At 46.3% G+C, this 24,600-nt stretch overlaps 1 protein-coding gene across 1 annotated transcript in view; it reads left to right on the top strand.

Annotated features, from left to right (window-relative positions):
- LOC142245308 (uncharacterized) overlaps positions 1-24,600 on the top strand; it is a 452,975-nt gene that overhangs the window by 80,591 nt on the left and 347,784 nt on the right. The window contains exon 9 of the mRNA XM_075317926.1: positions 16,063-16,166. Coding sequence (XP_075174041.1) covers positions 16,063-16,166 — 104 coding nt within the window. The remainder of the gene's footprint in view (positions 1-16,062; positions 16,167-24,600) is intronic.

The raw sequence follows: 24,600 nt of genomic DNA, 5'->3' as shown, positions 1-24,600 counted from the left end.
AGTTTTTATTGGTACAATTTTCGGGCACATATCACTTTTTGATCGCTTTCCATTCTGATTTTTGTTAGGCAGAATGAACATGAAACAGCAATTTAGGAATTTCTAAAGGAATCTGAAAAATAATTTTTGCATTACCTTATTTTTAGAGATATACCTTTTTCCTTTATCTGCTGACGGAGCTATATGGTGGTTTGTTTTTTGGGGGCAAGATGACATTTACAAAGATACATTTTTTTTCTCTGGAATAAAACATCTGATAACAGATATCAAGGTATCATTTTATTCAGCTTTGACCATGACATTCCCATATACAAGTGCATCTCAATAAATTAGAATATCATCAAAAAGTTAATTTATTTCAGTAATTCAATGCAAAAAGGGAAACACATATATTATATGAAATCATTACACACAGAGGGATCTGTTTCACGTGTTTATTTCTGTCAATGTTGTGATTATGGCTTACAGACAATGAAAACCCAAAAGTCATCATTATCTCTGAAAATTAGAATATTATGTAAGACAACTGAAAAAATGATTTTAAACTCAGAAATGTTGGCGCCTACTGAAAAGTCTGTACAGTAAATGCACTGAATACTTGGTCAGTGCTCCTTTTGCATGAAGTACTGCATCAATGCGGCGTGGCATGGAGGCAATCGGCCTGTGGCACTGCTGAGGTGTTATGGAAGCCCAGGTTGCTTTGATAGCAGCCTTCAGCTCGTCTGCATTGTTGGGTCTGGTGTCTCTCATCTTCCTCTTGACAATACCCCATAGATTCTCTATGGGGTTTAGGTCAGGCGAGTTTGCTGGCCAATCAAGCACAGTGATACTTTGGTATTAAACCACGTATTGGTACTTTTGGCAGTGTGGACAGGTGCCAAGTCCTGCTGTAAAATGAAATTTCCATCTCCAAAAAGCTTGTTAGCAGAGGCAAGTGTAGCGCCCCATGGGGCAGGTGGTTAATCTACTCGTTGCCGGGCAGTCGCGGGTCGGGTCAGGCGATGTCACGGGTGGCCTTGCCCGGTTCTGTTGTCCCGAGGCATATGTGGCGCCCCTGAGGCTTCCGTTGCCACAGGTCATTGCACCCCATTCAGCGGTGTGATGCCCTATTCTGGGTGAGGAAGGGAGTGAACACCGGTCCCCTGGTAAATCCACACTACACCCATTGCTAGGAACATACTGGGACCAGGGAAAGTGGCAGTTACCCTCCCATGTTGCATGCTGGGAGGGGCCGTAAGACCCATCCCTGCTCCTATAGGGTAGATCAGAGCAACTGGGGAGGTGGGAGGTGCCACAAGAGTGCAGACACAGAGAGGAAGTTCTAGTTTAGTCAGAGAAGAGTTGGAGAGAGAGTGGGGAAGGAGGTGGAGGCCTGCCGGAGGCAGGCAAGGAGGAGAAGAGAAAGGAAAAAGAGCTCCAAGTCAGTCAGGAGCTAAGAAGAAGAAAGAGAAGCTTCCTGGTGAAGATCCTGGGACTCAGAGGGTCCAGGTTACACCAAGCAGAGAACAGAAGGGGTCCCAGGGCCACGGGTAGCTGTAGAGCTGCGGTGGCCTGTTCCACAAGAACATCGGTGGAGGGATCAAGCTGCAACAGGGGACGGTCCCTAGAAACCGGAGGAGTGCAAAATCATCTCCAGACAGTAAAAACCGAGGCCCAGGGAATGTTGTAAACTCCCCGGGCCACAGCCCACAGCAGTACCTCTAGAAAAGGGATAATCAGCCGACAGGTGACTCCCCAGCCTGGAGGCTGTTGTGGAGGCCAAGCCAGGTTCAACCTACCAAGGCAAGGCTAAGGAAGACAGCTGAAGGCAGAGACACTTAAGAGAAGGGTACCGGCTTTTACTCTCAGAATCACCCAGAAACGGCGGAGGTCCCTGACAGTGGTCCCAGCAGTCCAAGGGTCCCTGCGGGACTGTGACAAGAATTGTGAGTAAAGAACTTGAAACTGTACCCTTGAAGTTGCCTCTGTTATTTCATCTACATAGACACTCATAAGCACCAACTGTGCCCCGGGGCACTGCTCCACCTGTGGGGAGTAGTACCACCATTGCTGCCATATCATCCCCCGGAGGCCTCATACAGCAGCGGCGGCTTATTAGCCGCATACCACAGGTGGCGTCAGGAACACAAACTTTAATTAAAGCCACATATTTTACTGACACCCACCAGGGCCACGGAGCCGGGCCCAGCCACCACTGACTACCACCGGACTGGTCCGGCCCGGCACCGGGTGTCCCACAGCCCTGGGGTGGGCGAGTCAATTTTGGCGTCATGAACAGGATTTCGTGCCCGGTCACACCAGGTACTGTGCGCTTGAAGAATCGTGAAATAGCCTGTGTTTTACTGTGAGAAACTGCCGCCATTGAAGACACTGAGCGCGGGAAGAAGGGGGGCGTGCTAGCAGAAAGGGCGCGAAGATAAGCCCCGCCCCCTTGTCCAAGAAAAGAGCACGAAGCGGTGCCCGCCATGGAAGGCGGAAGAAGAAGAAATGGCGCCTAGAAAAGCTGGCCGGCTGGCAGAACAAGTCTAAATGCCAGACCAGCAGAGAGAGAAAATGGCTCCTGTAAGCGGAGGCCAGGGGGAGCTCACCTGGATCAGGCCTGTGACCGCCGCTGAGCTGGAGGCTGAGGTCGGAAGGATGGCTGACGGGATGAAGAAGCAGAGCGGACGGGAGACAGCCGTGTGGGGGAAGGAGATGGTGCTGGCCATGAGGAGTCTGCAGAAGTCTGTGCAGCGAGGCCTGCATGGGGGTGATGCCCACGTCCATCCAGAGTCCACACCGGCGATGCCGATCCTGCTGCAGAGCATCTCCGGCCTAGATCTGGGTGAGTCCCATGCTGCCCCTGCCGGCGCGAGTGCCCCAACCCCCGCTGCCATTCCCGCGGTCCCTGGAGGGACGCCCGGCACGGCGACGCCGATCCGGGCCGCAGCCACGCCAGGTGCGGCCCGCCAAGATTTCACCACCGGAGCGGCGCCCATCCACACCGCAGCAGCGACGCCAAGCCCGGCCCGTCCAGATCAGGCCCCAGCAGCGATACCCCGCTCGGACAAGCAAGATCCCGCCGCAGCGGCGACGTTAATCCACGCCGCAGATGCGGCCCGCCAAGCCCAGGCCGCAGCCACGCCAGGTGCAGCCCGTCAAGAATCGGTCACAGCAGCGACTCCAATACAGGCCGCCGCCATGCCAGGCGCGGCCCGCCAAGACCAGCAGACGCAGACTGTGCTGACCGTTGTCTACCTGCTGCCAGGTGGGGAGCCGGAGAAGAATCCCTACATGTAAAGAAGTAAGAAAATGCTGAACTATATATAGCCCCTGTCTGCCCCTCATTCTTTGTGAAGATGTCCCTTTTGTGCTGCCCTAATGTGCTTTTCGAAGATGACACCCTTTCCTGCCTTACTGCCCCTTGTGCTTTTTGAAGAAGTCACCCCCCATGTGTATGTGTACCGGGCCACGGAACTGGAATGTGGTCCCCGGTGAATGTGATGTCTTATGTGTCCTGTGTAACCAGGCCACTGGACTTAGTGGCTGGTTGAGTATTTGCCCCATTGTTGTTTGAAAAGAAACGAACTGCCAGGCTACTGGACTTTATTGTAGCCAGAAATGTAATTAGTTGCACCTGTTTTGCCCCCTACCAGAATTATGGGGGATGTGCCCAAACTGTGCAATAGACTGAAAGTGCACACTTAGATGTTTCTTTATAAGAAGTTTGCAACGTTCAAGTACCTATGCCTCCCATAAAGGGAAGAAATGTTTTATTGTTTTATGTTATGCATAACAAAAATGTTTTTGCAGTTTCTCCCACATGTTTTGTTGTTTTTTCAGCCCGAGGACGTGCTGGGATTCGCTGTGGGGGAGTGTGGCGCCCCTGAGGCTTCCGTTGCCACAGGTCATTGCACCCCATTCAGCGGTGTGATGCCCCATTCTGGGTGAGGAAGGGAGTGAACACCGGTCCCCTGGTAAATCCACACTACACCCATTGCTAGGAACATACTGGGACCAGGGAAAGTGGCAGTTACCCTCCCATGCTGCATGCTGGGAGGGGCCGTAAGACCCATCCCTGCTCCTATAGGGTAGATCAGAGCAACTGGGGAGGTGGGAGGTGCCACAAGAGTGCAGACACAGAGAGGAAGTTCTAGTTTAGTCAGAGAAGAGTTGGAGAGAGAGTGGGGAAGGAGGTGGAGGCCTGCCGGAGGCAGGCAAGGAGGAGAAGAGAAAGGAAAAAGAGCTCCAAGTCAGTCAGGAGCTAAGAAGAAGAAAGAGAAGCTTCCTGGTGAAGATCCTGGGACTCAGAGGGTCCAGGTGACACCAAGCAGAGAACAGAAGGGGTCCCAGGGCCACGGGTAGGTGTAGAGCTGCGGTGGCCTGTTCCACAAGAACATCGGTGGAGGGATCAAGCTGCAACAGGGGATGGTCCCTAGAAACCGGAGGAGTGCAAAATCATCTCCAGACAGTAAAAACCGAGGCCCAGGGAATGTTGTAAACTCCCCGGGCCACAGCCCACAGCAGTACCTCTAGAAAAGGGATAATCAGCCGACAGGTGACTCCCCAGCCTGGAGGCTGTTGTGGAGGCCAAGCCAGGTTCAACCTACCAAGGCAAGGCTAAGGAAGACAGCTGAAGGCAGAGACACTTAAGAGAAGGGTACCGGCTTTTACTCTCAGAATCACCCAGAAACGGCGGAAGTCCCTGACAGTGTTCCCAGCAGTCCAAGGGTCCCTGCGGGACTGTGACAAGAATTGTGAGTAAAGAACTTGAAACTGTACCCTTGAAGTTGCCTCTGTTATTTCATCTACATAGACACTCATAAGCACCAACTGTGCCCCGGGGCACTGCTCCACCTGTGGGGAGTAGTACCACCATTGCTGCCATATCATCCCCAGGAGGCCTCATACAGCAGCGGCGGCTTATTAGCCGCATACCACAGGTGGCGTCATGAACACAAACTTTAATTCAAGCCACATATTTTACTGACACCCACCAGGGCCACGGAGCCGGGCCCAGCCACCACTGACTACCACCGGACTGGTCCGACCCGGCACCGGGTGTCCCACAGCCCTGGGGTGGGCGAGTCACATACAGCAAATGAAGGGGAAGCAGGGTGGTTGGGAGAGTTTGTCGTGGCGCCACCTGTGGTATGCGACCAGGGAGTAGTTGCCGCTGCAGAATTCCTAACCGGGGCAGGTGTTATGGCAGCCAGGATGGTATCGCTCCCCACAGGCAGAGCGGGCCCCGGGTGGATAACGGGAGGTTGGCAGTCCCTTGGGAGTGCCAGAGTGCGGGGTGACGGCGTCGCTAATCAGAGTCTGAGTCGGCAATTGCGGTTCCAGGTTCTTTTACTCACTGATTTCAAGCTGCACCCAGGTGCTGGTCTCTGCCGTTGTGGGCTCCGGTCAATCCTAGGCAAGTAAAGGGGCCACCGCCAATGTTTGAAGAGAGAAGGAGAGAGAGAGTGTGTCCAATTCCTAGGATGTCCCCCTCAGCAGTTAGGTACCCTGGCTGAGCTCCCGCTCTAAGCCCCAGGCCTGGTAAAGTTCAAGAGTCTCAGTGATGTCTTGTCAGAATTATGGTCCCGACGGATCTGGGTGTTTGAGTGAGTTGTGCCTATCTCTACTCCCAGTGGAACCCCGCACCCCAAGTGGCTAGCTTCAGTGACCGGGGATGTCCCATGATCGTGATAGCCACCCCCCCTGCCTACCCTGAACCATCCCACCCTGTGTGAAGGCTCCTAAGCTGTATGTAAAGTGTGAATATGGAACCCCAGTGATTACCCCCCTCCTCTTACCTGAGATGGATACCGCACCTTAATTGAGGCGCAGTACCCTGTGACTACCAGAGCCTCAGGGGTGCCACAGAAGCATGGAGTGCTCTAAAATTTGCTGGTGACCAAATCTACCTCTGGCCCCTGGTGTCCCTCATCATCCTAAATAGGTTCCGCAGATATGCGCCAAGCTACATGCCTGACACTAGGATGACCCTAGAGCTGGGCCCTAGATAGGGAACAGGTGGGATGAGCTCTTTGTCAACCCCACAAAACACTAAAAAAGACACAGGGAGCACACACCTGGGGAAAGCACATGAATAACTTATCTCCAGATGCCTCAGAAAGAAGTTCAGCAAAGAATAGCAATTATTCTACAGATGAGTCCTGCTTCCATGAACATCTTGTGAAGGAATTGAATATCATCAGCACAAGACCATTGAAAATGAGAGTATTTAAACCCAAGGTGAAATGCAGATGATTAACTGCTGAAGGGAAAAGGAGCTCTGCAGGGTCCTAGAGGGAAAGGGAAGAAAACCTAGCAGAGGAGATACCTTGTACACAAAATACTAACAGCAAGGATAATAGAAAGTCATTGAGCATTTTGGGCAGCCAAATGCTGTGACCTCCTGTTGCCGGACACCACAGGACTGTCTGTCACTTGTGACACACTTTTGACAATTGATCTGTCAATCAAGCTGGACTAGTCATAAGTAGAGATGAGCGAACCTGAAGTTTGGGGTTTGGTACAAACTCAGATTTTTCCAAGAAAACAAAGTTTGGGGGTTTCACAAATGTGCTGTTCTTGCAGTTCTATATCATCTTGAACTGGGGGTAAAAACAGCATGATCAGATGTAGTGTGCACCCCAGAAAAAAATGGAAAAAACTCTGTCCGCCTTCCCCTGGAAGTGAAACAAGAATGCCGCGGAGACACCATCTCATGTTTCTCAACGCTGGCAGGAAACTAGCCAGATCTTTCACCGGGAAGGAACAACCACGGGAAGGGCAGTCTCTAGACAAGGAAACCGCCTATACCAAAACATGGTATCCATCCACAGACAGCTGTTTTGAGGTATTTGCCCCTCATCAGTGTGAAGTAGGAAACTGGCTAGTGGGATCAATGCCTAGTAGAAGACTACATAGGTAAGGATGGTTGACCTCGGGGAGATCAACATCCAACACCACAGAGGCGGTTTCCTTAACTGGAGACTACCCTTCCCGTGGTTGTTCCTTCTTGGTGAAAGACCTGGCTAGTTTCCTGCCAGCGTTGAGAAACATGTGATGGTGTTGCTGCGGCATTCATGTTTTGCATATTTTCCCAGGGGGCCTTGTTCTAGTGTCACTGCGTTGACGTGATGGTGACTCCGCGGTGTTGGATGTTGATCTCCCCGAGGTCAACCATCCTTACCTATGTATTCCCCTGGAAGTGATCTGTTTATGGCTGGCTGCATATGGGCGGAGACCCAACCTGCCAATCAGTGAGTGACTTTAAATGAAGTTCAGGTCAACTCAGGGTTCAAAGTCGAACTTTAAAAAAGTTCCGCTGGACCAGCAGAACCCAAACTTTCATGGGTTCGCTAATCTGTAGTCATAAGGAACTTGGATGAGTGCTACTTAATGAACATTTTTTATTTCCCTGTGTCTATCTCTTTTCAAAACTATGGTTTCTCTTAAAGGGGATGACTGGAACGTTAATATCGATGATCTATCAATAGGATAGATCATGAATACATGATTGATGGTGGTGCGACACCCGGCACCCCCATCAAATAGCTTTTTCAGATGCTGGCGGCGGCCGGAACTGCTCAGTTTGGAGCTGCACCATCAACTGTATAGCTGAAAAGTTAGTGTCAGTTTTATCTAAGTGTATAAATATATATTTTTTTATGTGCTGCCAGTTAACTAAATGTCGTTGGCTGGAGATGCTATCCACTCTGCACATGAGCCATAGTAAACACATTATCATTTACCCTGGCAAACTGCACTTCATCAGCCTTTAAATATGTCCAAAGTGCACTCAGTTGTGGGCTATGCATATAGTGTTCCAGCAGTGTTATTTCTCTTCCAACGGGCACAGATCTGTGCACAGAAACCTTTCAGGTGTTTATCTGTAATCCTCAGAAACATTCAGGCTCTTTGAGTAAAAATTCCTACTGTTATTTTTAATGCAACTGAAATAACATGAATCTTATATAAATGTTTAATTAGAATCTACTAAGTTATAGTTATTTAATGTAGCTATTTGTGGACACAGCAAAATGTGGGTGTGTATCGCCTTTATAGGAAGTAGTGGCTGCTGCAATAACATTTAGCTGTATTTAAAGTAGTATGTACAGTACAGACCAAAAGTTTGGACACACCTTCTCATTCAAAGAGTTTTCTTTATTTTCATGACTTTGAAAATTGTAGATTCACATTGAAGTCATCAAAACTATGAATTAAAACATGTGGAATTAAATACTTAAAAAAAAAGTGTGAAACAACTGAAAATATGTCTTATATTCTAGGTTCTTCAAAGTAGCCACTTTTGCTTTGATTACTGCTTTGCACACTCTTGGCATTCTCTTGATGAGCTTCAAGAGATATTCACCGGAAATGGTCTTCCAACAGTCTTGAAGGAGTTCCCAGAGATGCTTAGCACTTGTTGGCCCTTTTGCCTTCACTCTGCGGTCCAGCTCACCCCAAACCATCTCGACTGGGTTCAGGTCTGGTGACTGTGGAGGCAAGGTCATCTGGCGTAGCACCCCATTACTCTCCTTCTTAGTCAAATAGCCCTTACACAGCCTGGAGGTGTGTTTGGGGTCATTGTCCTGTTGAAAAATAAATGATAGTCTAACTAAACGCAAACCGGATGGAATAGCATGCCGCTGCAAGATGCTGTGGTAGCCATCATGGTTCAGTATGCCTTCAATTTTGAATAAATTCCCAACAGTGTCACCAGCAAAGCATCCCCACACTATCACACCTCCTCCTCCATGCTTCACGGTAGGAACCAGGCATGTAGAGTCCATCCGTTCACCTTTTCTGCGTCGCACAAAGACACGGTGGTTGGATCCAAAGATCTCAAATTTGGACTCATCAGACCAAAGCACAGATTTCCACTAGTCTAATGTCCATTCCTTGTGTTCTTTAGCCCAAACAAGTCTCTTCTGCTTGTTGCCTGTCCTTAGCAGTGGTTTCCTCGCAGCTATTTTACCATGAAGGCCTGCTGCACAAAGTCACCTCCTAACAGTTGTTCTAGAGATGTGTCTGCTGCTAGAACTCTGTGTGGCATTGACCTGGTCTCTAATCTGAGCTGCTGTTAACCTGCGATTTCTGAGGCTGGTGACTCGGATAAACTTATCCTCCGCAGCAGAGGTGACTCTTGGTCTTCCTTTCCTGGGGTGGTCCTCATGTGAGTCAGTTTCTTTGTAGCATTTGATGGTTTTTGCCATTGCACTTGGGGACACTTTCAAAGTTTTCCCAATTTTTCGGACTGACTGACCTTCATTTCTTAAAGTTTTGATGGCCACTCGTTTTTCTTTACTTAGCTGCTTTTTTCTTGCCATAATACAAATTCTAACAGTCTATTCAGTAGGACTATCAGCTGTCTATCCACCAGACTTCTGCACAACACAAATGATGGTCCCAACCCCATTTATAAGGCAAGAAATCCCACTTATTAAACCTGACAGGGCACACCTGTGAAGTGAAAACCATTTCCGGTGACTACATCTTGAAGCTCATCAAGAGAATGCCAAGAGTGTGCAAAGCAGCAATCAAAGCAAAAGGTGGCTACTTTGAAGAACCTAGAATATAAGACACATTTTCAGTTGTTTCACACTTTTTTTGTTAAGTATTTCATTCCACATGTGTTACTTCATAGTTTTGATGCCTTCAATGTGAATCTACAATTTTCAGAGTCATGAAAATAAAGAAAACTCTTTGAATGAGAATGTGTGTCCAAACTCTTGGTCTGTACTGTACATTATACAGGAGAAAATAGGAGAAATCCGGCTATCTTGCTCCTCCATTTTCTGAAGCCGGTGTGCATGACGTGTGCACGTCATACTGTGAGGGCCGGGGAGGACTGGTAGGCCCAGGAGGTGGATCCACTGGCCCGAGGTCCCCACCTGGAGGGCAGGGTACACGGTAGCTGGAGCACTAGCGTGGCAGGAACGGGAAGAACCAGGTCACCAGGGTCATGGAGTCCCATAACACAGTATAGGAACAGGTGGAGGTATCAGGAAGCAAAGACAGGACCAGGTCACTAGGGTCACAGTGTACTTTAAGGCAGTAATACAGGAAACAGGAACAAAAGGACCTGAGCACCTAGCTCACAAGACAAAGCAAAGAAACACAAGCGATGATCAGGCCCCACCCACATGGAAAGGCCAGTCTTATATACCCAGCACAGCCTCAGCTCATTTCCTGTTGCAGCAGTGCTGGGCCTATAAGACCAGGTGAGTGGGCGCGGCCCGGTCCTATACAGAGGCATCAGTCAGAGTCAGACTCCTGAGACCTGGAACAGGACTCAGGGGAGCAAGAGTGGGAGCGGCAGGCGTGACCGGTGGACTCATGGACTGGACCATTGAGCAAGGAGCGGTGGTGCGATGGCGAGACTGGATCAGTGAGCATGGAGCGGTGCAATGCAGGTGCGACCAGGTCAGTGGGTACGGAGCGGTGCCTGGATGGTGAAACCGGCTCAGTAGGTAAGGAGCGCTGCTGGGACACCGGGAGCATGACACATACACACTCGCCGGCACTGAGGTCCTGCGCAGGCACACTACAATACTTTGATCTGCCCTGAGCAGGGCAGATCAAAGTGCGCCTGCGCAGGACCTCAGTGCCGGCGAGTGTGTATGACGTGGACACGTCATGCACACCGGCTTCAGAAAACGAAGGAGCAAGATGGCCGAGAGAGGAGGTGCCGGTCCCGGAGAACAGCGCCGCCCACGGGGCCAACCAGCACCGCAGCGACCGGTTTAGGTGAGTATTATAAAGTGATTTTTACGTTCTACACAGCGGCCTGCACTTTTATATACAGCATGTTAAAATGCTGTATATAAGAGCCCACTGGTGGTGGCCGCAGCTTATAGGCCATAAAACCGGTGACAGGTTCCCTTTAAGGCATTATCTTGGTTATTTTCATTCATGAATCCATAGTAGTCCTATGAATAAGCTACACTGATCTAGTTGTTGATTAATATAAAATGTATATGGCTCCATAGCAGAACAACCTTCTCAGTATTGGTCTACTTACTTTGATGTTCAGCCATGAATTAGGTTAACTAAGCATACCCAGGATAACTGTGCGGGGTGAGCAGTTCAAGTCAAAGAGAACGTCGTAGCTTGATATGTCAAGTGCTCCTTATTTGTGGTTAACCTGTATGCATCTGTAGAAGAAGAGAGACTTTGTGATTTCTCGCTTAGTACTGGTTCATTTAATTAGCTCTTCTGGCAGGCACTGGGACGCGGCTTTGTCGTATGTGAAGTGTTGGCAGTACATGACACCAAACCTCAGTTGTTTTTGGAAACATCTCAGTAGTCCGCTATTTTAGATCATAAAAAATATTACCAAGTTAGTTTCTATTTACCGAGAAGCCATTTATGTGTTACAAAACATACCACAGGCAGTGAGGAATATCCTGAACCCAACGCGGCCAGCGGGCTGAAGCTGTGTATGGTCCAATCTGCGTAAGAGTGTCAGCAGTTTTTATTAGTGATATGAAACGAAGGGTAATCCCTTTCTGAAAATTCTTGGAAAACATTATTAGTACAATCCAATGAACAGCTATTTCGTATACTGAGCATAATGGATATACTGGGAGTACAGATAGAATAATTAATGCTGAATACCTTAAAGGGAACCTGTCACCAGGTTTTTCTCTTATGAACTGCGGCCACCACCAGTGAGTCCTTATATACAGCTTTCCAGAATACCATATATAAGAATCCAGGCCGCTCTGTATAATGTAAAAAACACTGTTACAATAGTAAGTAAGTAATACTAATGAGGGGGTAAGTTCAAACCTGGATTTTGGTAATGCAGCTGATGTTATTTATTTGGACTTTGCAAAGGCATTTGATACTGTACCACATAATAGCCTTATACTAAAGCTCCAGAAGCAAGGACTAGGGGACACAATATGCAACTGGGTAAGGAATTGGCTAAAAGATAGGAAACAAAGAGTAGTCATAAATGGTACATTCTCTAAATGGGCTATAGTCAGCAGTGGGGGCCGCAGGGATCTGTGCTTGGACCGATTCTTTTTACTCTCTTCATTAATGACCTTGTGGATGGGATTGATAGTACAGTGTCAGTCTTTGCCGATGACACCAAACTATGTAGGATATTAAAAACTGACCTGGATAGTACAATATTACAAAAAGATCTGGATAAGATGTCAGAATGGGCAGATACTTGGCAAATGAGATTTAATGTTGATAAATGTAAAGTAATGCACCTAGGACGGAGTAATCCTATAGCTGCGTATACATTAAATGGAAGTAAACTCGGGACTACAGAACAGGAGAAGGACTTGGGTATTCTCATTACAAATAAGCTGAGCAGCAGCACTCAATGTCAAGCAGCAGCTGCAAAAGCAAACAAGATTTTAGGGTGTATAAAAAGAGAGATTACATCCCGTGATCCCAACGTATTGTTACCCCTCTATAAATCACTTGTAAGGCCACATCTGGAATACGGGATCCAGTTTTGGGCTCCACAATTTAAAAAGGACATTCAGAAGTTAGAGTCAGTTCAAAGGCGGGCAACTAGACTATTACAAGGAATGGAAGGCCTCCCATATGATGACAGGTTGAAAAAGTTAGATATGTTTAGCTTAGAAAAAAGACGTCTCAGAGGAGATCTCAGTTATATGTATAAATACATGTGTGGTCAATATAAAGAACTGGCACATGACTTATTTCTTCCAAAGACAGTACTGAGGACCAGGGGGCACTTACTGCGAGTGGAAGAAAAGCGATTCCGACACCTAAATAGGAAAGGGTTCTTTACAGTTAGAGCGGTCAGACTGTGGAATACACTACCACAAGAGGTAGTAATGGCAGATACTATAACAGCTTTTAAAAAAGGGCTGGATGATTTCCTCAGTACACAAAACATTGTTGGTTATAAATGACTTAGTGACTAAATGTAGAACTGGTGGAGGAAGGTTGAACTAGATGGACCTAGGTCTTTTTTCAACCTAAGTAACTATGTAACTATGTAACTATGTAACTATGTAAGCGAGAGGGTGGTATTATGGGTGATGCTGCTCTCGGTCCTGCACCTCCTCTATCTTGTGCCTCCTGCCCAGCCCCGTGTGCATGATGCTTCCTGCATGAGTCACATAACAGCTACCTTTGTGCTTTCAGGGCATGTGCACTTTGATCTGCCCAGCTGAGGACAGAGCAAAGTATTGCAGTGTGCATGCGTGGCGGTCTTTGACCTTCCCTCGCACCTGCACATTAATGTACCTTGCTCTGCCTTCAGCCGTACAGATCAAAGTGCGCATGCGCAGGAGCGCAGTAGTGGCCTTCATGTGAATGATGTAGGACGCGTCATGCACATGGGGCTGGGCAGGAGGCACAAGATGGAGGAAGTGCAGGATCGAGAGCAGCAACATCCATTGGATTGGACTGCCCCTAGTTGAGTATTACGGTACATAGGTGTTTTTTTTACATTCTACAGAGCAGCCTGGGCTCTTATATACAGTATTCTAAAATGCTGTATATAAGAGCTCAGTGGTGGTGGCTGCAGCTCATAAGGGAAAATCCTGAATTTTATAAACTGTGGAGGAAAGACAGGCGCATAGGGTCTTAACTGGTAAAATCAATAAAAAGGATAATAGGGTGCACTCACCTATGGATGTTGTGAAAGTCACAACACCTCATGCAGCATAGAAGTCAGTGGAGACAGCTGCAAACCTGTAACAATGAGATAGAAGTTTCATAAAGAAGTCGGGATCAGCGCCGCGCTTATCACCATTCAATCCAAAGGATAATTTTCCAAGTCATTTATTATGGAAGCATGAACAAGTCTACGTGTTTCAGGGGTCTCTGCTCCCTTCCTCATGACAATGCAACAATTACACAGAAGATTTTGCAGGCAAAACACATACATGGATATAAATATATATATATATTATATCCATGTGTGTGTTTTGCCTGCAAAATCTTCTGTGTCATTGTTGCATTGTCCTGAGGAAGGGAGCAGAGACCCCTGAAACGCGTAGACTTGTTCATGCTTCCTTAAAAATAAATAATAAATGACTTGGAAAATTATCCTTTGGATTGAATGATGATAAGCGCGGCGATGATCCCCGACTTCTTCATGAAACTTCTATCTAAGAGAAAATCCTGGTGACAGGTTCCCTTTAAGATGAAATGGACATAAATAGTACATTTGTATCTGTACTAATGTGTTAGTAGATCACATAATGGAGTCAACAATATTTTACCTCTTTTGAATTTCATTCTTCTGGTGTTGGTTTGAATGGTTCTTTGCTTAAAATATTTTGTCTTGAACTGGTGGATCCAGAAGAAATAAGTGTAAAGGCCCACCCTCTATCTACAATGACAAGCAAAAGGGTAACAATGTTTTGAACTTTTGATATTCAGGCTCCATATCTCACCATTCACTACAGGTTTGAGTGTGAGACTACTTTCATTTTATAAAAAATCATCTTGGCTATCTCAAACAGAAATCTGACTAGGATCTATTTAGCATATGATTAGTTATGCAGATTCTTGTCATGTCACTGCATTGTTACCATTTTGCTCCAATAAAGTCTAAGCTTATTTTTAATTAGTCCATTGGAAATAGACCCTGGTGGCATGTGATTTGGTCTAAAATCAGCTTGACTTCTGCTGGGCTTTGAGATCATCGTGTTTGATAATGGTCCCATCAGGGAATCCTCTGCAGTCCTCCAGTGTTGTGGGACTCCTTAGCACCTTTATTTGTGAAATTTATGGTGGCTGAAGCCACTTGTTATATCTTCTGATGGATGACTAATACATGTTGTTAATTTTGGACACATTTCTATTGTATTTTAGGACTGCACCAAACTATGGTCCAAAATAGTAATGCTAAAAGTGAATATATATATGAAAAATAAAAACCCTTGCAAAATGTGCTCTATGAGCACAGAGTGCATTTTTATGTGTTTTTTGGAAAAATCTACACGCCTATCCTGAAGTTAAAAAAGTTTATGAAATTTCTGAAATGTTGTGCCCACGTTTGCTTTTTTTCCTTGAAGATTTGGTGCAGATTTTGTTACAGAAATAATCTGCAGCATGTCAATTGTTGGGACATTTTTTCCAGCATTTTTTATTACCCCCTCCACCCATTAGCTTTATTATAAAAACACATAGTAAAAAAAGCAGCAAAAAAACCAGCACAAAAATTCATGCGTTTTTGGGTGTGTTTTTTTCCCAGAAGGTGCAGATTTCATGCAGAAAAGTTTTGCACCAAATCTGCAGTGTGTTCACATACCCTAATTACCAAACATGTGTATTGGCATAACCCCAACTAACCACCTGAGGACACGCCCGTCATATTAACAGGTTCTTTTTTTTGGTTTCACTGTGCCACTATCTACATTAAAACCTTTTACAAAATATCATCTCATTGTGATGTATCACATCACACTCTTAAGGGTACTTTACACGCTGAGACATCGCTAGCGATTGCTAGTGATGTCGAGTGCGATAGCACCCGCCCCCGTCGTATGTGCAACATTTGGTGATCGGTGCCGTAGCGAACATTATCGCTACGGCAGCGTCACATGCACATACCTGTGCAGCAACGTCACTGTGACCACCGAACAATCCCTCCTTCAAAGGGGAGGTGCGTTCGGCGTCACAGCAACGTCACCGCAATGTCACTAAGTGGCCGTCCAATAGAAGCGGAGGGGCGGAGATGAGTGGCCAGAACATGCCGCCCACCTCCTTCCTTCCGCATTGCCGGTGGACGTAGGTAAGGAGATGTTTGTTGTTCCTGCGGCGTCACACATAGCGATGTGTGCTGCCGCAGGAGTGACAAACAACATCGTACCTGCAGCAGCAACGATATTAAGGAAAGGAGCAACGTGTCAACGATCACCGTTTTTGGACGATTTTGCGATCGTTGATCGTCGCTCCTTGGTGTCACACTCTGCGATGTCGCTACCCGCGTCGGATATGCGTCACTAACGACATGACCCTGAAGATATATCGGTAGCGATGTCGCAGCGTGTAAAGCAATCCTTTACACATGGTATTTCAGTAGACATATGAAATATAGAATTACAGAAGTGTGTTCTTCATCTCTCTTTTGTCTAGACCACAGATCTCTTCATGAGTTTGGTTTTTGAGCTGAGGCTTCTGACCCCTGATGCGTTGTCTGATCTCTGGCAAAGGTCATCATTTAAATGCAGGGATAACTGGTAAGTACTGCACAGGTTTAGTCTTGTGCCCTTATCTCACTTGTATGTTATAAAAATACATCAAAATGCATGATTGATGTATTTATGGTTAGAGATGAGCGGACCCATGGAAGTTTGGGTTCAGCGGATTCAGCCGGAATTTAGAGAAATTTCTGTCCTGGATTCGGACTTGACCTGAACCTCATTGGAAGTCACTGATTGGACAGCTCGGGTCTCCGCCCACATACAGCCAACTATAAACAGATCACTTCTGGGGGCGGGAATTTTTTTTTTGTGCTCACTACATCCGATCATGCTGTTGTTACCCCCAGTATGAGCTGTTCAAACACTGCAAGCGGCTCGCACTGGGCCAAGCACCAAGCATACCCAAGCACAATGATGGTTAGCATACGTAAAGCAGCCAAACTCAAACATTAATTTTTTTTGTCAAGTCTGTGTTCAGTAGGAACACTGAAATTTAAAGTTCGGGTCCACTCATCTCTATTCCTCGTACATGTTTCCTTCTGCTTTATTTTCTTATCCTTCTGTTAGTCATACAGTTTTACAAGGATTCATGTAATGAAGTAAATAATTAAATTATCTCAAACAAGGTAAGGATGAATAATCACTAGATTATGTCATAGAAAGTAACAAACATTATGTTGGACTCCTTGAAAAAGCCTAGTGCGAAACGTACGTCGGAGTCCCTGGGCCTGTTACTTATGTGGTAATCCTTATCATATAGTATGTTTGATATCTGATGCTATATATTTATTTTCATATTTTATATATAATATTATATGCCTTGTCAGATTTCTTTCTCCATGATATCCATTGATACCTTACTATTTGTTACTACTCTTATAACGCCCTGTTTCAGATTCATTTTTTCTGAACTTTCCCCACCATTTTAGTTATGTAAATTTTAGACTATGTTTGAGGCCTGAAACACACATCCTTGAAAACCACGTGCATGTAATACGGGTCGTTTTTCGGGTCCGTTTTCCGTTTTTTAGGTCCGTTTTTATGGTATGTGTGGCCTGCGTGTGTATCCCCGTATGCTAGCCGTATGTGCGTGTGAAATGTCCGTGTGTGCGTGTGAAACTTAACTGACATGTGTTTGTGTTTTCCGTGAGAAATGTTGTGTGTGTGATGCAAAATGTCGTTACTACATGTCGGCTGACAGCAGACAGAGTTGCGCGATGAGAATGGAATCGGGTGAACTTCACCCGAATTTATTGTCATGCTGCGTCTCTGTCTGTGTGCCGCGTAATGATTAGCGGTCACCTGTGAAGGATTCACCAGTGACCGCTAATTCCCCAAGTGATGGAAGTGAGCAGCCCTCTCTCATACTCACCGATCCCCGATCCCCGGCGCGGCGCTGCACGGCATTCACACTACTCTGGCGGCTTTTATTATTTTGAAAAAGCCGGCCGCTCATTAAACAATCTCGTATTCCCTGCTTTCCCCGCCCACCGGCAAATATGATTGATTGCAGTCTGACACACCCACACGCTGAGTGACAGCTGTCTAACTGCAACCAATCACAGCCGCCGGTGGGCATGTCACTATGGAGCAGAGAAATAAGTAAATAAATGTATAAAAAAACGGCGTGCGTTCCCCCCCCCCCAATTTTAATACCAGCCAGATAAAGTACGCCAGACATGGAGGGCTTTTTCGGGCTGAATAAAGTGGTGAATGAGGGTATTTGTTAGTGTTTTATATTGCAAATAAAGGATTTTTTTCTGGTGTGTGTTTATTTACTGTAACTTACAGATTAATCATGGAAGGTATCTCGGGGAGACGCCTGCCATGATTAATCTAGGATTTAGTGGCAGCTATAGGCTGCCATTAACTCCTTATTACCCCGATTGCCAACGCACCAAGGCAATTCGGGATGAGCCAGGTAGAGTCCAAGAACTGTCGCATCTAATGTATGCGGCAATTCTGGGCGGCTGCTGGCTGATATTGTTAGGCTGGGGGGCTCCCCATAACGTGGGGCTCCCCATCCTGAGAATACCAGCCTGCAGCCGTATGGCTTTATCTGGCTGGTATTAAAATGGGGGGGACCGCACGCCTTTTTTTTTAATTATTTATTTATTTCTCTGCTCCATAGTGACACGCCCACTGGCGGCTGTGATTGGTTGCAGTTAGACAGCTGTCACTCAGTGTGTGGGCGTGTCTCACTGCAACCAATCATATTTGCCGGTGGGCGGGGAAAGCAGGGAATACGAGATTGTTTAATGAGCGGCCAGCTTTTTCAAAATAGTTAAAGCCGCCGGAGCTTTTACAACAGCAGTGCAGCGCCGCGCCGGAAATCGGGGAACGGTAAGTATGAGAGAGGGGGGTAACTGACCGACAGACAGCGAGAGGGACAGATAAGACAGAGAGACCGACCGACAGACATAGAGAGAGACCGACCGACGGACTGAGGGAGAGAACGACACAGAAAAAAAAAAAAAACGACATCACATGAAAAAAGCACAAAACGTACACGGAGCATACGAGATGCGTCCGTGTCACTTAGGCGTGCGCACAGACCCAATGACTTTCATTGGGTCAGTGTGTGCATGTTCCGTGATGAAAACGGACATGCTTCCATGCAAAACGGAGACACAAATGTAGAACGCACACAGACCCATGGACCTTAATGAAAAACGCACATGTGTCCTCAAACATTAAATAACATTGGTGCACGTTTGCCCGTGTCTCCGGTATACATGGAAACAGACCAAACACGCACGTACTTCACGGATGTGTGTTGGAGGCCTAAATAAAATTAATTATTTTCTATTTACTAATTTCCTGTTTATTCATCCTCTTTTGTATAATTTATCTTTGAGGGGAAAACTCTTTGTTATTTTGATTATTTATTGGTTTTTTTGAGTATTAAATTGGACTGTCAGCAGCCAAAATCCTGAGATGGGGTAGCGAAAACCAGCTGACAGATTCCTTTTAAAGAAATTTTCTGAAATTTTCAAAAGCTAGTTTAAAAGCAGGCAATGATATAAATAATTAAAATAAGAAATACCACCTACAAATGTAGCAACTTGAGCACTGCAGTGTGCTATGACAAAAGACTAAAGTGAATAAGAAAGGTTGATCTCTTAGGTCTGATGGTTCTGTACCCAAGTGAGTCACTCCAGCTCTCCGTCAGGTCACCTGTAGCCTATAACTGGCCATGAGGGATGGGGTGTGTCCTCCAGAGGGCGTTGCTAGTGCAGGTGCTCACTCTGGCCGTGAATGTCGCTCTAAAAGGACTAACCTGTCACTGGAAACTTATCTCAGGTGCTTCTGTTCTCACAATGGGGGGCTTACCTACCTTTGGCAGAGTTTGCCCTAAGTAATAGACATCATGAATCTTTGGGCTGATCTCTTTTCTTTTGTAACTTTGGCTTTCATCCCAGGTCTCCAGCTTTCCTCAAAGTGGGAAGAGGTTCCAGGGGTTTCTGAGACCACTAATAGACTGAAGGCTGTATGGGAGGAGATTCACCGGCAGCATCAGAAGGCAACTGTCGGTCAGAAGGTTCTGCTAAACATTGGTCTCAGGGGGAGGAGTTGATGGTTGGTGATCTGATATGGGTGTCCACTAAAAACCTAAAACTTTATTGGACCTTTTCCCATCTTAGATGTGGTCAATCCAGTTGCCTTCAGGGTTGAGGTTCCTGTTAGTGTTAAAATTCCCAACGTTTTTCATAGATCTTTCCTTAAGAAAGCTTATAGACCTTTGCCTTCTCATTTCCCACCATGCCTGGGTGCAATCCGGCTCTCCATCAGGACACCCTTTCCCACTAATTGTCCATGAAGGGTAGGGTGTCGCCTTCAGAGGATGAAGATAGTGCAGGCAGTGTATTGCGCTCTGGGAGACTTACTTTAGGTTATGGTATTGCTGGGAGGCGGGATGCTGTCGCTCCAAGCGCTGATGCTGTTGAGGGGTCCTCGGATGTCGGGTCACCTAGTGTCAGCTAGGCAGCAGATATGAGACACCATGTCTGCTAGTTCAGCTATTTGGTGAGAGGTTTTCTTCCACTCCATCCTCCACACCCTCTTCTTTGCCTCTCTAGGTTGAGGTTGAAGATTGGGCATTTTTTCTTCTGGTTTGCTCTCTTACATTGACATTTTGGTCTAGGTTCTGTTTCTAGCTTTTCTCATACTTTGTTTTGCATTTCTCGCATTTTGTAAAGTCCTGGATGTGGATTCACTGGACCGTGCACCGGACTCCCCTGGAGAGGCAACCAAGAGCTAACCCCTATACAGGGACTGTCTGGTCGCCCCACCAGAGGGCCTAACTGCACGGCAGCCGGAACACTACAGGAGCAGCGTCCTTCAGGGGACCGGTAGTACGAAGTCTCTGGGGCTACAGGGTTCCAGGAAACAGTGCCGCGGAATCAGGTTCAGGTGCCGTGTTGGAACAACAGACGAGATCTGGGTCCAGCTGGGCGTGAAGGTTGAGGTCGCCAGGCGAAGTCCAGGTGATGGGTTCAGACTGACAGATGGCGGAATCCTCAGCACACGGTCACCGTGACACTTCCTGGGAGATCGGCACTCTGGGACCAGGTCAGGATGGCAGACTGGCTCTGCAGAAGACACAGGGTTAATTGGGTTAATTGGGATGCAATGCACAGAGAGACCTGACATCTAGCTCAAGGAACACGTTGATCAGGCGCTGCCCATATGGAAAGGGCAATCTTATATACCCTGTCTCAGTATCAAGTCATATCCTGCTTCAGGAGTGCTGGGCCTATAAGTTAAGGTGAGTGGGCGCGGCCCCGCCCTATACACATGCATGGGCCTCAGAATCAGAGCCAGACAACTCAGAGTCAGACCACTCAGAGTCAGACACAGGGGACCAGGACGCAGGGGAACACGAGCGGGAGCGGCAGCCGTGACCGGTGGGCACGTGGACCGGATCAGTGGGTAAGGAGTGATACCGTGACTGTGAGACTGGATCAGAGGGTAAGGAGTGATACCGTGAGACTGGATCAGTGGGTAAGGAGCGGTGCCGTGACGGCGGGAGTGTGACACGTTTCTTGTTTGTACTGGTGTGTTTAATGTAGCTTATGTAGAGCCCCTGAACCACTCAGGGCACTACAGGGAACTGCATCCTCACGGGGATGCATTACCTACCCCCAGGGAACCTGGAACACCAGTGCCAGCAACACCCACACACACAAAAATCCTAGTTACCACTCCACACCAGGAATAATTAGCTAGTTGGACACAAAGGAATGGCCACCTAGTGGATGGAGCCAAACCAGGGGGACTAGACAACCTGGTGGGAGGGAACAGCAGACGTCTGAGTAGGAAGTGAAAGTGGAAAGACGTGCCTGAGAGCTGGGTCGTGTAATGGTGGCCTGGGGGTATGGGAGAGTGGTCGCCAGGGTGGGTACACCCGAGTAACGCTGGGACCAGAGCACGCAAGGAACACAGGGCCCTAGGTCAAGCAACAGTTTCAGATGGGCTGGCAAATACTTGCACAGTGAGGGGACCTTCACGGACCTCACTGACCCACAAATCCGGGGGCACCAGCAGTAAAGCAAGGATCAGGGTTCGGGACATAGATCAGCCCTACAGGGTCCACACTGCCCGCCGTACGGAGAAGGAGACTGCCACCGCAAAGGGACAGTCGGGCCCCAAACGCTCCACGCTATGGGGACCCAACCACACTGAGAGTGTCGGGGATAGAGCAACCGTGTCATCAACTGGCACTGGAAATACAGGGACCTGAACCAGCCATCCAAGGGTCCAGAGTGAGTAGAGACTGTTAACTACAACCCCCGGTGTGGCCTCCCTTATTACTCCATCACCATACATCTCCCAGGCTCAGCCCTACCTGCGGAGAGCCCACCACCACAGCTGCCATTACCACTAGCCCTGGGGGATAATCAACTCAGCAGCAGCGGTTCCACAATATTAACCTAAACCCGCAGGTGCCGTCACACAAATGACTTTAATCTCCCCTGTAAATACGCCCCATTAAAAAGCACCCGGGGCACGGGACCGGGCAGCGGCCACCAAAGTGACATTCCCCAGTTACACACTGCCCGGGACCGAGTACCCCATTCCCTGGGCGACACACTTACATGTAGTCATCTTTGTTGAGGTCCGTAATTGTCTGCAGCGGTCTTATAAATATGCAGCACACGATCTACAGCAGTGTAACGAAAGGATGATGGCGAACACAAGATTTTAGTGTTTGAGTATTGATTATTTTTTCATTTAACACTTTGCCTGCAACATTGGAAGCACATTCCTTTAAAAGTAAAATACCACATTAGGAGAAAGTGAGTAGGTTAGTATTGTTTATGTGTTACTACAATAAGAAAATCCTACATTTACGGAAAAGAACATAATTATTCCACAATAAATGCTATGATGGTAAAGTCAAAATTCCATAGCATGGCTGGTGTCCTCCTCTGTTTGAAGGGATCTCATTGTAGGTGAGGCTACAACATGGCATTGATCCCAAACTAATGACCCAGCGCATTCTAAACTGTGCTGTAACCAAGTGTTATCCCTAGGGAACCAAAAATATAAATGACTTCACACAGTGAGAATGACTTAGAGACCCCAGAGAAAGCCTTCATTCTGATGCAAATCTAATCCTCAGGGCGGCACAGTCTGGGTCTCCCTCGTGGAATGATGAAGTGCACCTGTCCTTCCCTTGCCTTTCACTTACTCATGACTGACATCTATCACAGGCGATCCGTTTCATTTGCCTTATTTTCTTTCTTTCTTTAGCTGGCAGGAAATAATTCTGTGAAGAATTCAGTTCTCGCCGACAAAGGATATTTTCTAATTAATTCCCCTTGAATCCTGCATTTACTTTGCCACTTTTGACCTGATTATCCATATTAATCAACGTAGTCATTCTTGAAATATGCCTAATTACAATTGTTCTCCGCTGAATTTCAATTGTTTGATTAGTTTGTCGGAGAATATGGACGTTTGCAATGCTACTTGGCTTCTATATAATTAATTTTAAGCATTAAAAAGTAAAATATTGCATCAAGGTATCATTTTTTATATAACCTATTTACCCCTTTCAATACCAAACTCTTAACATTCATACTTTGTTCACAACTTGGCTTTAAAGTAAAATTTGAGGATGAGATATTCTTGATTTTTTGTAATTGTTTAAAGGGCTGTATCATTTGGATTAGGATCAGAATCAATGAAAGTAAGGAAAGGAGCTTTGTACAGGGAATGGCACTGCGGCACATGGAGTCGCTAGGGCTCTGTACTACGGCATGGAGTCCCTAAAACTCTGTAAAGCTTTGTTACACAGATATGTTCTCCCCAAAAAGAAAATCTCCCTAAAAAATAATTCAAGTGAAAGGACTGAGAAGAAATAAATATGTTTAAAAAAATCCAACATTATTTATTTGCAGCATTATGGGAAATAATAGAAGTCATATCTAAAAAAAAGTCTTTACAATATCTACTGCAGCGATGTGTAATACATATACTGTAGTTACATCCAGAAATATTTGGAGAGTGACAAAGGTTTTGGCATTTTAGCTGGTTACCAAACATATTCAAGATATAAGTATATTAACGATTTGGGCTTAAAGTGCAGACTCTCAGCTTTAATTTGAATGTATTCACATCCTAATTAGAGTAAGAGTTTAGGAGTTACAGCTTTTTAATATGCAGCTGCCTCTTTTTCAAGAGACCAATCGTAATTGGACAATTATCTCAAAAGCTCTTTAACGGGCTGCATTGGCTGATCCCTTTTTAATCAATTTTATATTAAGCAGGTAGAAGGTCTGGAGCTTATTCCAGGTGTGGCATTGGCATTTGAAAGCTGTTTCTGTGAACCCACAACATGTGGTCAAAGAAGCTCTCAATGGAAAAGAAACAGACCATCATTAGGCTGAAAAAAAAATAAAAAAAATCCATCAGAGAGGTAGCAGAAATGTAAGGTGTGGGGTTGGCAAATCAATACCTTGGTCCATTCTAAAAAAAAAAAAAAGAGATTGCACTGTTGATATTGGGAACAGAAAAAGGCCTGGACATCCACTGAGACAACGGTGGCTGAAGATCACAGAAATTTGTGATGGGCAAATGATTACTATTCATGATTTGATAATGCTTACTGAATACCAAGTACTATTCCAGTATTTGTGACGACAAAAAAAAGCTTGGGTTACCCATTGACTTGCATTAGGTTCATTGTTCGTGATGAATATCAGAATAGTAATTTCGGATTTGTTATGGACAATCCAAGCATGAATAGTTACTATTCACTCATCACTATACAGAATCCTTTTCATGATGAGAAAATAAAATTTCACAACATCCACCCAAGTGAAGAACACTCTGCAGGAAGTTCGTGTTCAGGATCTAAGTCAATCCTGAAGAGAAGACTTCAAGAGAGCAAATACAATGGATTCACCACAAGGTGCAAACCAATATTCAGCTTTAAAAATAGAAAGGCCAGATTAGACTTTGT

Source organism: Anomaloglossus baeobatrachus, chromosome 7 (genome assembly GCF_048569485.1).
Source record: "Anomaloglossus baeobatrachus isolate aAnoBae1 chromosome 7, aAnoBae1.hap1, whole genome shotgun sequence".
Taxonomy (NCBI): domain Eukaryota; kingdom Metazoa; phylum Chordata; class Amphibia; order Anura; family Aromobatidae; genus Anomaloglossus; species Anomaloglossus baeobatrachus.
The sequence above is the reverse complement of the archived record's forward strand: the minus strand, read 5'-3'. Positions and strand labels throughout refer to the sequence as shown.